This window comes from Castanea sativa, chromosome 9 (assembly GCF_040712315.1).
Source record: "Castanea sativa cultivar Marrone di Chiusa Pesio chromosome 9, ASM4071231v1".
Taxonomy (NCBI): Eukaryota; Viridiplantae; Streptophyta; class Magnoliopsida; order Fagales; family Fagaceae; genus Castanea; species Castanea sativa.
Genome location: NC_134021.1, coordinates 5,740,522 through 5,754,788, shown reverse-complemented (window position 1 = coordinate 5,754,788; position 14,267 = coordinate 5,740,522). Strand labels below are relative to the sequence as shown.

The 14,267-nt window shown below is 35.8% G+C and overlaps 1 protein-coding gene across 1 annotated transcript; it reads left to right on the top strand.

Moving 5' to 3' along the window:
- Nucleotides 1–6,588: 6,588 nt before the first annotated feature.
- LOC142610165 (ABC transporter B family member 1) lies at nt 6,589–13,571 on the top strand. The gene is made up of 10 exons (XM_075781897.1): nt 6,589–7,439; nt 7,516–7,570; nt 7,652–7,827; nt 7,916–8,116; nt 8,267–8,526; nt 8,617–8,933; nt 9,161–9,384; nt 10,427–10,800; nt 10,941–11,655; nt 12,003–13,571. Exons 1-10 carry the CDS (start codon nt 6,957–6,959, stop codon nt 13,287–13,289), a joined length of 4,092 nt encoding a protein of 1,363 aa, XP_075638012.1. The 5' UTR covers nt 6,589–6,956; the 3' UTR covers nt 13,290–13,571.
- Nucleotides 13,572–14,267: the final 696 nt, after the last annotated feature.

The window sequence follows — 14,267 nt, the reverse complement described above, 5'->3', positions numbered from 1 at the left end:
ACTGTATAAAAAAATTACAACTTAATTCAACTTCTTTATATAAGTTTTGATCACCGACCCCCCTGACTTTACACCTAATCTTTGTTAAACTTACTGGATGTTTATTTGTTAATTGTTAACATCTGTTTATATAAATCAAGATCTTATTGGATGTTGTACGGTCTCTAATTGATGAGAAGGCCATGCCTATGTAATCAACCCCTTATTTCTTTATCTTTTGATAATTAACCCCCAACATAAAAAACTTTGCCAGTATGATTTCCTATGAAGGTGTGCAATAGTGCTCATAGTATATTCCATTCATTTTATTTTGGCAACATTCTAATTAAACACCAAGATTAATTTTAAGTTTAATGAATTAAACACCAAGATTAAAAATGTAACAAACTACACCCTCAACTCATATTAAATCCTTGACACTTTTCTCAACAAAAAAAAAAATCCTTGACACAATGCATATAATTCCACTTAAATAGTTGAAACTTAATTTGTTAATTTTTGAAAACTTAAAATTCAATTTGCTTTTTTTGAAACTTAAATATTTAATTTGTTACAAACCTCTAATTAATTATAAGGTTTAAAATGTAAATTTTCCTTTGATTAAAAAAAAAGTTTTTTGTTCTCTAATTTTTCTTCGTCCAATCTTAAACACAACTCTGAACCTCTTAAGGAACTTCATCCATATGCCAAAAAGTACACATTTGTATTTTTTTTTAAAATATAAAAAATTGATAGTGACACTAATGAGGAATGAGGAATGAGGAATTTAAACCCTACTTCCTCTCAAAATAGAAGAATTGTAATGTTATTAAACTATAAAACTCTTGACAAGTCTCCAAAAATCTCTTCTTCTTTTTTACCCAAATGAAGAAAAAAATTATTAAAAAAAAAATTACTTATTCACTTTTTCAAATACATTTTTCCATGAACTCTCTATTATCTTTTTATTTATTAAAATATTTTTTCAATTCATTATATTTTTTCTTGCTTTAGATTACGACTAAGTTTGTAACTAAACATTGTCAAAAAAATAATCGTAATTATAGTGTTTGTATGTAGTTTTTAGTTGTTCTTATTTTGTTACATAATATTTTTATTTTTAGTTTTGGTACGATCTCACTTTGTTTGTTTAAAATTTGGATCCATCCAAAGAAAATAAAGTAAATAAATTTGGATAGGTATTACTTCATATATTGCCCAAGAAAGCAATATCTACATTTCCATTAATCCAACTTAAAGCCCAAGAGATGAATTTGAATCCGACTTCCATTTTTTCTAGTTCAAGTCAGACAAAGTTGCCTATTTCTTTTGTTGCTAGCGTTGAGATCTCGCTTGATGAGACAAGCTTGGTGCTGTTGGCCGTGAGAATAGAGAAGGGGAAACGAACAAACAGATCTAGGTTTTTAAACTTAATACGAATTTAAAAACACAAAATTTGATGTATCAATTTTGAATAGGTGATATGACATTTTTTAATATTTTTAATAATTTAATGATATAATATGCTTTGAATCTTTTATTATGAAATAGAAGGTCAAGATTAAAACAATTCTTCTTCCTCAAAAAAGAAAAAAAAAAAAAGATTAAAAGAATTCTATAGAATAAAATTTCTGAAGAACTCTAGAGGATCTAGTAGAATAAACAATTTATTTTTTTAAACTAATGGAATAAACAGATATGATACATGTTCAAAATGTATGAATCGAAATACTCTAAATCATTATTATGATTAATCTGTTAAAAGCTGTTTGAATGAGCTTTATTTTGTTTAAAAAAACTCTATAAAAATATATTTGTTTCTAAATAATGAATATAATTTAGAGAACTAAAAGAAAGAAAAAAAAAAAAAAAACTGTACCAAGTTCCATGCAATTGAAATGAGAGTTTGAACCACCGTACACCTTTAGTGCAATGGTCACTCTACAGGTATAAGTGCTTGTGGGGTGTGAGGGGCAAGAGTCGGAGTTCAAGTCTTCAGGAGAGAGCTTCACACACATATACACTTAAATTAGACTAGATTATAAATTTTAACTTGTAAAAAAAAAAAATAATAAATAAATAAATAAAAAAGAGTTTGAGATCATTTACGTGATGACCCACCAAAGTTATGAACCATATCGGGTCAGTAACTCATTGTACGGTGCATCAGTGCATTTCATCTTCGACCCCTCAACTGGAACTGTAAGAACTGAAATAAGCTTGAGTCAGACATGCCTTTCTCCATAAATTTTCACCTATTTCGTTTATGATTATTCAGTGCAAGTCCGTATTCTAGTTTTTAGGAAAAAATCAAAGAAAGAAAAAGAAAAAATCTGTATTCCCATGTTAGAGACATCAGTTGTTGATCAGTCCCTTCCATTATATCACATCAATGGGATCCTAACCTTTTCTACTGGGCTTTCCGTCTTCAATTATTTATCCATGCATTTTCTTTAATGAAGTCTTTCAATTGTAAAGATGGTAAAAACTAAAAACAGTCCCACTTTGCACCGTCATGTCCTAATCCATCTTGCACGAGATTTTTCTAGCGAGGTGACACGGTAATGTAGAGTTTTGCTCACTCAAGGATTCGGTTAATGTATGTCTTTAAATAATATGTTTTTAAAAAAAAATTATTGAAAATCGAAAAATCTATTAAAAAGTTTGATAGTTTTTTCAGTTTTTGATAAAAAATTTTCAAAAATAGTTTACTAACATGTGTCTTAGGGCATACATTAATAAAACCCTTTTCATAATTATACTTGAGTTTTATTAACGTATACTCTAAGAGTATATATTAGTAAAACTATATTAAGAAAAATTTTATGAAAAAATAATAAAATTACCCACTCTTTTAATAAATTTTTCAATTCTCTCTAAAAAGTTTCCTAAAATAGATGATTAATGTGTGCTTAAAGGATATTTTTAAATCTGACCCATTATACTTATATATCATTATTTAACATGTATTTGTGAGAGATTGAAAATATATAGGGTGTCATAGTATTTAAATTATTTATTCATATATTTAATGAAAATCCTAATAATAATTTTTTTTAATACTTAATCTATTACAATTTTTGAATTATTTTACCATATAACCTCTATATATATATATATATAACTATTACCAAAAGAGAATAAATCGTGTCCGAATATGGCGTAAAAGGCCACTTTTACACCCTCTAATAATGTTGTGCCACGTCATATTTTTGCAAGGCTCACCAACAAGGCAACAACCATATGCTTTAGCTCTCTTTCTAATCGAACCAGCCCAATAGCTGATCTTTTCAAGTTCCCTGATCTACAATTGCCAGCCAAGCTCCACGACTCCTGCCACCCACAACCATTGTTAGTGGCTTAGAAACTCGCTTCTCTCTCTCTCTCTCTCACTAGCTCCCTTTCTCTCCAATTCACATGAGCCCACTTCAACAACCAAATGGCACCATAAAACCAACCCATATAAGCTCACTTCAACAACCATTCCCTAAGTTGCCAACCCAAATAAAAACCCAACTCAAAAATCAAAGATTTATTTTAAAATCTTACTGCTAGAGTAGCTTTTTTTAGATTTGGTTTTGTGGGTTTCCTTCTTTCTAACTTTTTTTCATGTAATTGGTGGTGGAATCTTTTTTTCATGTAATTGGTGATGAAATTTCACCACAGAAAGATTGATGGCTTCTGTTCTTATGGATTGAGAGATCGATATTGTCTTGGGCAGCGTCCACCTTGGGTTTGGAGGGTTGCCAGCAACACCCCCGAAGGCTCCTCTATGGTCCACTTCCTCCACCGTTAGTTATCCTCCACCTTCGATGGTTGTAACTGGAGATTCTCAGCAACATCTCTATTTAGGGAAGAAGAAGAATAAGAGTGGATTTGGTTTTCTGTATTGAAGAGGATTTGATTTAGTGCGGAATTGCATAATTTTTTATTTGCAAAAATATAACATGGCACATCATTATTGGAGAGCGTAAAATAGGTCTTTTATGTCACATACAAACCGAATTTATTCTCTTACCAAAATACGTTTCTTTCTCTCTTATTGTTTTTGTGATCACCATTTTCTTTTATATTTTATTTTTATCTCATTATTCTTGTTATAATAAAAGTGAAAAATATCTACAATTCATCCCGAACATGACCTATCTCACTTCTATCTTACATGGATTTTTTCGGTCCGAAAGAGGGGGAAAAAAAAAAAAAAAAAATATATATATATATATATATATATATATACACACATGCATTCTCCTACTCACATGAGAGTGGGTTCTATACTTGTAGGACCCACCTTCATGTGAGTGTGAGGATGCATGCATCCGAAACACCTTATACCACCTCCTATCAAACACCCTATATATATATATATATATATATATATATATATATATATATATATACACATGCATTCTCCTACTCACATGAGAGTGGGTTCTATACTTGTAGGACCCACCTTCATGTGAGTGTGAGGATGCATGCATCCAAAACACCTTATACCACCTCCTATCAAACACCCTTCCTCTCCTCAACCTCTAGGACTTACCGCTTTGGACCATTATGTCCGGTAATCACATTAAACCTTTTTTTCTTTGCTAAATGGTAATCACCTTAACCTTAACATTATGATCGACACAAATTTTACCATGCAAAGAAATATAACAGTGGTATTGCCAATGCTAACAACAAAAGTACTACCCTTTCTACAAGCCAGATCTTACGGTACTCGACAAACTTTCGTGGGAGGAAGCAGAATAGAGCCTTGCCAAAGAGGACTTGCAGAAACTGTACGGTATGCGTGAAAAGAGAGAAAGATATCTGACCAACCTTTTTTAATATATATATATATATATATATATTTTTTTTTTTTTTGAATAATAATTGTTTTCACAGATTTCGCACAAGTAATATTTGAACCGTTTCTTTACCCCCCAGTAAAATTGAAATTCTCTAAAAACTACCATACATACATAATAATAACTGTGTTTTTTACTGATTTCTGCTTACTCATTTCATTTGTATTAAGCATTATAAAAAAAATAAAAAAAACATTATACAAGTTTGACACATGAAAGTATGAAACACAAACAGAGGAATAAGATAATCAGATGGAGAATCTAATATTATAAATCTAGACAGAGTTTGTTATATGGGATTTGGAGCCTTGACCATAACAAATTATAATTATATATTCACTGGTATTCAAGTTTTCTCACTTGTCAAATTAAACTAGTTAGCAAAAAAAAAATGTCAAAAATTAAACTAAATTCCTGAATATGAGCTATATTTCCATAAGGTCCAACATTTTTATCCATTTTTTAAACATAATCCCACTAAAAATTATATTAATATCAAACTTCAAGGAACTTATAAAGTCAGTTCCCAGCCACTTTGTTGTATTATAGCTTAAAAAAAGAGCAACTGATGACTCACCTAAGTTATTAAACTCCAAAAGCGTGACTAAAGTAAGCAAAGCAGCTTCTTTCTCTTCTCTGAAATAGAGGTTTAATCCTATATTTTAGCTTAAATTTTTAATGAATCTTGATCAGAATAGTACTCTGACCTCCACAATGAAAACCACTGAAAATTTGAAGCCAAAGATGGTTGCACCTAAACAACTCCAAAATTGGCTGTCATGTGCTTTAAAGAATCAAATGTGGAGGAACCCCAGGATTTGTCCACGATTTCCTGACAATTTCTTGGAATCCTACTTTGGAGTTTTGAAGAATTTCAGTGATATATACTATAGTAATAGAATAGTGGTGCTAATAATACTAACAATAATATATCCACATTAGTTTCTCAATATATATATCCACATTACTATGCCCTATTTATTTTACTGCTAAAATTGGCTGGGACAAATAATATTGCAAAATTGGAGTTTAATAATAGCTGTGTTCTCGAAATAGTGGAATTCAAATCTGGGTTTCTTTGACATCTTAGGGAATTCATCCAGAAAATAAAAATAGAGAGAAAAAAAATCATCTTAGGGACAAGGCACAGGTACTTTCTGACAATATAACCGAGTTTTCATTCATGTGTCTACATTTTAAGTATAAAGTCAAACATTCAAACTTAGGTACCCAAATGAAATTTGGATCAGAGCTGTTTTATATTATTTCATTATTTGTAGTATTTTGTTTTTCAACAAATGGACTGTCTGTGGTTCAAAATAATAGTATAATGAGTTTCTATTTAATGCTATGGTGACAGTGAGTAGCCAAAAACGCCGGATTTATAGGAGACAGACAGAGAGTGCATAGTCTGAACTCTGAACCCTTGAACATGAAATTTTCTTGTACAAAGTTAAGAGCTTCTTTCTCAAAAAAAAAAAAAAAAAAAAGTTAAGAGCTTTTTACTATTTATCTTATAGAAGAAGCCAAAGCTTAAGAATTGAAATGAACGGTCCTTGATTAAAGTAAAGTAAATCCCCACAAAAAATAAAAAAAGAATTTCTATTGGATATTTGGGTTTTCCACTTTGAACATGTTTCAGTCAAAAACCCACCTCCAAGTTTTGACACAGTGTTCTCTGTCGGGTGGAAAATCTCTCTCTCTCTCTAGGCTCTGCTCATCTAACTATCTGTCACTTTCTATGTTTTTTACAGAATAAGCAAACTGAAGAAAACCCACCCATAACCTTAAAACCCCCACAAGCACTAGTTTTCTTCTCTTGCAGATTATATTCAAGAGACAGTGAATCACGTCAACAACACTAACAAGCAACCAGAACAGAAAATGAGACTCAAAATTTAGTCTATAAGGTAAAAAGCAAAAAAGAAAAAGGTCCCCAAAAAAAAAAACACTATTAGCAAAGAGTTAAAACAAAAAAAAGAAGGAAAAGGTGGTAGTAGGAACATGAAAAGGCAGGTAGAGTCAAGAGTGGGATAATAAAGAGAGAGTAATAGAGAAAGAGAGAGGGTGAGTTTTTTTGGGGGGTGGGTTTGTTTGATAAAAGCTAATAAGGGAATTTTGCAAATGTCACAAGATTCTGAGGAGATAAAGACGATTGAGCAGTGGAGATGGTCCGAAATGCAAGGTCTTGAGCTTGTTTCCTCTGCTCCTCCTGACCCTTTTAAAACCAACCCACCAACACCAACACTAACACCAACACACCCACACATAGAGCCTCAAGCATTAGGACAAGAAGCATCATCAGCAGCAGCAGCAGCAGCAGCTCAGGAGACAAAAGGAATGGAGAGCTCTGAGCCTAAGAAGGATTCAAGTGGTGGTGGTGGTAGTAGCAGTGGAGAGAAGCCTGAGGCTGTACCTAGTGTTGGGTTTAAGGAACTCTTCAGGTTTGCTGATGGGTTGGATTACATTCTAATGGCAATTGGGTCTGTTGGAGCTGTAGTACATGGTTGCTCTTTGCCAGTGTTTCTCAGGTTCTTTGCAGATCTTGTCAATTCTTTCGGGTCCAATGCCAATAACATGGACAAGATGATGCAGGAAGTTCTCAAGGTATTAACTTTATTCACATAGTAATCAATATATGATTGAAGGCTCTAAGCTTTGTGGGTTTTTCTTGTTGTTGCAGTATGCATTGTATTTTCTTGTAGTGGGTGCTGCAATATGGGCATCTTCTTGGGCAGGTGAGAATTATCTGTTACACTTACTTAGTCTCTTTGGTTTTTTTGGTTAATGTAAATGAGAGCTTGAAATTTTGGTTGCAGAGATATCATGTTGGATGTGGACGGGAGAGAGGCAATCGACGAAGATGAGAATCAAGTACTTAGAGGCGGCTTTGAACCAAGACATTCAGTTCTTTGACACAGAGGTTCGGACCTCAGACGTGGTTTTTGCCATTAACAGTGATGCAGTGATGGTCCAAGACGCCATTAGCGAGAAGGTGAATCAAAAGGCTGTCTTTTTGCTACTTTGCTTCTAAATTAGGCTTTGGATAAAACCTGATTTTTTTTTTGTTTTGGTTTGTGTAGTTTGGGAATTTCATCCACTATATGGCAACATTTGTGTCTGGATTTGTGGTGGGTTTCACTGCTGTTTGGCAATTGGGTTTGGTCACTCTCGCTGTGGTGCCTCTCATAGCTATAATTGGTGGTATCCACACCACCACATTAGCCAAGCTCTCTGGTAAAAGCCAGGAAGCTCTGTCACAGGCAGGAAACATAGTAGAACAGGTAAACTAAAAGAAGGCATTTTGTTCATTGTTTGCATAATCCTCTGAGAATCAACTTGTTTTAGAGACAGACATTAAATACCTGGTTGATTTTCTGGTAATTTTCTCTGTTTTTGCATCTGGGTAATTCTGATTTCAATAAAATTTACAGACAATTGTTCAAATTCGGGTTGTTTTTGCATTTGTTGGGGAATCCAGAGCGTTACAAAGCTACTCGGCTGCGCTAAGGGTTGCGCAAAGGCTCGGTTACAAGAGTGGATTTGCAAAGGGATTAGGATTGGGTGCAACTTACTTTGTTGTTTTCTGCTGCTATGCGCTTTTGCTCTGGTATGGTGGTTATCTTGTTAGGCACCACTATACCAATGGAGGACTTGCCATTGCCACCATGTTTGCTGTTATGATTGGTGGATTGTAAGTACGAATTTACATATTCTCTTTCTTTTGAATAGTTTTAAAAAAAAAATCACATCTTGTATGCTTAAATTGTGTTTTGGTTGGCAGGGCTTTGGGCCAGTCTGCACCAAGCATGGCTGCATTTGTGAAAGCTAAAGTTGCTGCTGCAAAAATTTATCGCATAATTGATCACAAACCAAGTGTAGACCGAAACAGCGAGTCGGGTTTGGAATTAGAGTCAGTTACAGGTCTGGTGGAGCTGAAAAATGTGGATTTCTCCTACCCATCTAGGCCAGATGTTCTGGTCCTTAATGATTTCTCCCTAAATGTCCCAGCTGGCAAGACCATAGCTTTGGTTGGCAGTAGTGGCTCTGGTAAGAGCACTGTGGTGTCCCTCATTGAGAGATTCTACGATCCCACATCAGGTAAATAATGCAGTAACTTCGTGCTACTAATTAATTTAACGGAGCTGAATGCACTTGAAAACTTGTGCGCATGTGTGTATGTGTTTTCCCGGATGATTTAATGTGTTGTACCAAATGCAAGTTATTTTAGCTCCCGAGTTGATTTATTTTGTGTGTTTGTACATTTTGTGGAGAAATGTGCTTGTAGATAAGACATGTTTGTCAATGAATTGAATGAACTTGTACAGGACAAGTTCTGCTGGACGGTCATGACATAAAGACTCTAAAGCTGAGGTGGTTGAGGCAGCAAATAGGGCTTGTAAGCCAAGAGCCGGCTCTGTTTGCTACCACCATTAAGGAAAACATACTCTTGGGTAGGCCTGATGCAAATCAAGTTGAGATTGAAGAGGCTGCAAGAGTTGCTAATGCCCATTCATTCATAATCAAGCTTCCTGAAGGCTTTGAGACTCAGGTTAGTTACTTTATGGCATTATTGTATAATTATTGCTTGAAAATTTTGGCACCAGAGTGTAGATTACTAAGCAGCTTGTTTTCCTCAACCATTTTCTCTGTTGTAATTATATGAGATAATTAAAATTGTTTGTTTAGTGGGTCTAAAAAAAACTTTTTATCCTGTGCTTGTACCCCAATGCTTTTAAGTCTCTGAATATGCGATCCCCAGAATAAATGAAAAAAAATGAATGGTATGGTTTGATATTTAAGCATAATAATTACAGTAGGTAGGTATGTACTATCATATGCCGTATTCTCTGTGGGTGTTGAGAGGGGTAAGTGGTGGGGTGAAGTTGGTCATTCTGGAAGGTGAAATTTAATTGAGAATCTTGACAAGAGGTGGTCCTATTTACTTAGATTTTCTGTGGCTTATAATTTCGAAATTTATTATATGAAGGGTGGAATGGCTCATTCTGGTCAACAAACAAAACCTGTATGTTATTTAATTCCATTGTTGAAAGTCAATGCAGGAAGTGTTTGGTCATGCATGCATCTGAGAGAAGGTAACATGCCATAGTCAACAATGCATGTGCAAAAATAAAACAGATATAAGGACTTAATAAACTTATAAGGGAAGAATGGCTGGACCACAAAATAAAGTATATGTTTGTGTTTCACAGAGTGTACTTGAATCATAGATAAGATAATAAAGAGCGGTTGCTTAATTAGACAACCAACTTGCCATATGAAGTTCACAACATAGATGGATAACTAATTTGCTAAAAAAGTTAACAAGATAAGCGAAGATAACAAAATAAATTGCTTTTTGTACCAAGTTCCATAATAGACAAGACTTGCATCATGCTTGATATGAAATTGTACAATGATAAAGGAAACTTAGAATCTCACTCCAACTCAATTCTATACCGGATTCCTAATTTTACCATTTTCCTATGGTTTCTTGGAAATAATGGTGAATCAAAACATTTATGAGGAAAGGACAAGTGAACATGATAGCAAGTTAATGATCAAATTAAAAGGCAATAACCTGAAAATGACAGGTAGGAGAAAGAGGATTGCAGCTCTCAGGGGGGCAGAAGCAGAGGATAGCTATAGCTAGGGCAATGCTGAAAAATCCAGCTATTCTGCTTTTAGACGAAGCAACAAGTGCGTTGGACTCAGAGTCAGAAAAGCTGGTGCAAGAGGCCCTTGACCGGTTCATGATTGGAAGAACGACTCTTGTCATTGCCCATCGCCTCTCCACCATTCGCAAGGCTGACCTTGTTGCTGTACTCCAGCAGGGTAGTGTCTCCGAAATTGGAACTCATGATGAGCTCTTTGCCAAAGGAGAAAATGGTGTCTATGCCAAGCTCATTCGAATGCAGGAAATGGCCCATGAAACTGCTCTCAACAATGCAAGAAAGAGTAGTGCAAGGTACCTTTCACCAAGTTTGGATCATATTCTAAATCTATACTTGTAAAAGAAAATTCTGGTTCTAAGGGTTATTTTTTGTGGTTCTTGAAGTGCTGGTGTAACATCTACTAAGCCAAGAATCTGTTGTTTTCAATTTGCAGGCCTTCTAGTGCCAGGAACTCAGTAAGCTCACCTATAATTGCCCGAAATTCTTCCTATGGCCGCTCACCATACTCACGTAGACTATCTGACTTCTCTACGTCTGATTTTAGTCTCTCCCTAGATGCCTCACACCCCAACTACCGGTTAGAAAAGCTTGCATTCAAGGAGCAAGCCAGTTCTTTCTGGCGCCTTGCCAAAATGAATTCACCGGAATGGGTGTATGCTTTAGTTGGCTCTATAGGCTCTGTTGTTTGCGGCTCACTTAGTGCCTTCTTTGCATATGTTCTAAGTGCTGTCCTCAGTGTCTACTACAATCAAAATCATGCTTTCATGAGCAGAGAAATTGAGAAATACTGCTATCTGTTAATTGGGCTTTCATCAGCTGCACTTCTCTTCAACACACTACAGCATTTCTTCTGGGATATAGTGGGAGAAAATCTCACGAAACGGGTAAGGGAGAAAATGCTGTCTGCCGTACTCAAAAATGAATTGGCATGGTTTGATCAGGAGGAAAATGAGAGTGCTAGGATTGCAGCTAGGCTGGCTCTTGATGCCAACAATGTGAGATCAGCAATTGGAGACCGGATTTCAGTGATTGTGCAGAACACAGCACTCATGCTGGTTGCCTGCACTGCGGGGTTTGTTTTGCAGTGGCGCCTTGCCCTTGTCCTCATAGCTGTCTTCCCTGTTGTTGTTGCAGCCACTGTTTTGCAGGTTAGTTTTGTTTAACTGATACCTCAAGCTTCGATAATGAAGTTTAGATCTGGTGTTTATTGGTCTTATATAATGAACTATACTGAGAAGCTAGGCCTAGGCATGAACTGTTAAGGACATATGGTTGAAATTTGGCAACTGTTCAAAACAAGTTCAACAATATGCACAAGCATGAAGTATAGTAAATGCACTGCATTCTAGAAGGTCCATTTAATCTTGTTATGATAAATTACATTAATTTGATACTTCTGCAGATAATCCCAAAATGTAATGCACCATCCATTGGCACATATGGAATTCTTCACATGTAAAAATCAGTTATTTACAGTTTTTTAAATTTTCAACAGAAAATGTTCATGACTGGTTTCTCTGGAGACCTAGAAGCTGCCCATGCCAAGGCCACACAACTAGCAGGGGAGGCCATAGCCAATGTAAGGACTGTTGCTGCCTTCAATTCAGAGGCAAAAATTGTTAATCTTTTCTCCACCAGCCTCCGGACTCCACTACGACGATGCTTTTGGAAAGGGCAGATTTCTGGAAGTGGATTTGGGATTGCTCAGTTTGCATTATATGCTTCATATGCCCTAGGACTCTGGTATGCTTCCTGGCTTGTCAAGCATGGGATATCCGATTTCTCAAAGACAATCCGAGTTTTCATGGTCCTCATGGTATCCGCCAATGGTGCAGCTGAAACTCTAACCTTGGCTCCTGACTTCATTAAGGGTGGTCGGGCCATGCGGTCAGTCTTTGATCTCCTTGACCGTAGAACTGAAATTGAGCCTGATGATCAAGATGCCACCCCAGTTCCAGACCGCCTTCGTGGAGAAGTTGAATTAAAGCATGTAGACTTCTCTTATCCCACTCGTCCTGATGTGCCAATTTTCCGTGACCTCACTCTCCGTGCCCGAGCAGGGAAAACTCTTGCATTAGTGGGTCCTAGTGGATGTGGTAAGAGCTCGGTCATTGCACTTATACAGCGATTCTATGATCCAACATCTGGACGAGTTATGATTGATGGAAAGGACATTCGAAAATACAATCTAAAGTCCTTAAGACGACACATTGCATTCGTTCCTCAAGAGCCATGCCTCTTCGCTACTACCATTTCTGAAAACATTGCTTATGGGCATGAGTCAGCAACAGAGGCTGAGATCATAGAAGCTGCAACTCTGGCCAATGCACACAAGTTCATATCTGGATTGCCAGATGGATACAAAACATTTGTCGGGGAAAGAGGAGTTCAACTTTCTGGGGGACAGAAGCAGAGAATTGCAATTGCTCGGGCATTTGTGAGGAAAGCAGAACTTATGCTGCTGGATGAGGCAACAAGTGCACTTGATGCCGAGTCTGAGAGATCTGTCCAAGAGGCTCTAGAGCGTGCTTGCTCAGGAAAAACAACTATTGTTGTTGCACATAGGCTTTCAACTATTAGAAATGCTCATGTCATTGCTGTGATTGATGATGGGAAAGTGGCAGAACAAGGTTCACACTCTCAACTACTCAAAAATCACCCTGATGGGTGCTATGCACGCATGATACAGTTACAAAGATTCAGTCACAGCCAAGTCATTGGAATGGCATCAGGTTCAACATCTTCAGCAAGACCCAGAGAAGATGAGGAGAAGGAAGCTTAGTTTAAGTGAAGAAAGAAAATGAATACGACTAAAAGAGGAGTATATTCAATGTACTCCTTGTGATTTTTTGGGTTTTATTTTGGTTTATCTGTTTTGGTATAGTATAGTATGTGTATTATCTATATAACTATATATTTTTTTCCTTTACCAATATATGTCCTTGTCTTAATGAATCTTCCTAAGAAAATTATAAAGACAAATACATCCTTGAGATTGAAAGAGATAATTCTGTATCCATCTATATGCATTTATAGAGGCAACCCTCGTGCACTTCTTTTGTCATGTCTGTTTCCCTCGTGCACTTCTTTTGTCATGTCTGTTTCAAAGAGAGTTTGATATATTGATGTGGGGGGGAAATATACCCAGCGTTTTAGATGAGCGAGAGAGATTGGTCATTGGTGTGAAGCCAGGCCCTACAACGTGATGCAGCATAATTTAACATGTACTAAAATAAATGTGTCCAAACTTGTATTGCCCACGATATCGTGCATAGAAATCCATTAGATATTCATAACAATGACATTTGTTAAATATAGGCCATGTAGGTTGAGAGTGATGGCTTGTAAATTGTGTTAGAATTTCTTCACTTTCCAACGTTGATCTCATGGTAATGGTATAATGGTAGACCTGGGATGAATGAGACATGTAGGCCTCCTTGTATCATCACCTATCGCAATCATAACTTTCTTTTTTTCTTTTTTTTGGGGTGAGGGGTTGAGTGCAATTGAATTTTTAAACAACCTGTTGGAAATTTGAGGTCATCCTATATCTAGATCCATTTTGGTTTTTGCATATATTTATGAAAGGGGGTTGTGGGGAACAACATTATTGAGAATTCACACGGTGGTTGTACATGTGCATGAGTTTAAAGACAGATAGCAATTGGAGGCCAGGCCACCCAAGTAAAAAAGAAAATGGATAAAAAAGAAAGAAAGAAAGAGAGGAGGAAATTGAATTCCAATGTTAACCAGTAGCTCA

Bases quoted from the DNA above. Each gene is read 5' to 3' on its own strand.
- LOC142610165 (XM_075781897.1), top strand. From the start codon at position 6,957: ATGTCACAAGATTCTGAGGAGATAAAGACGATTGAGCAGTGGAGATGG. The intron at 7,440-7,515 runs GTATTAACTTTA...TTGTTGTTGCAG, and splicing joins TGATGCAGGAAGTTCTCAAG to TATGCATTGTATTTTCTTGT. The intron at 8,117-8,266 runs GTAAACTAAAAG...TAAAATTTACAG, and splicing joins CAGGAAACATAGTAGAACAG to ACAATTGTTCAAATTCGGGT.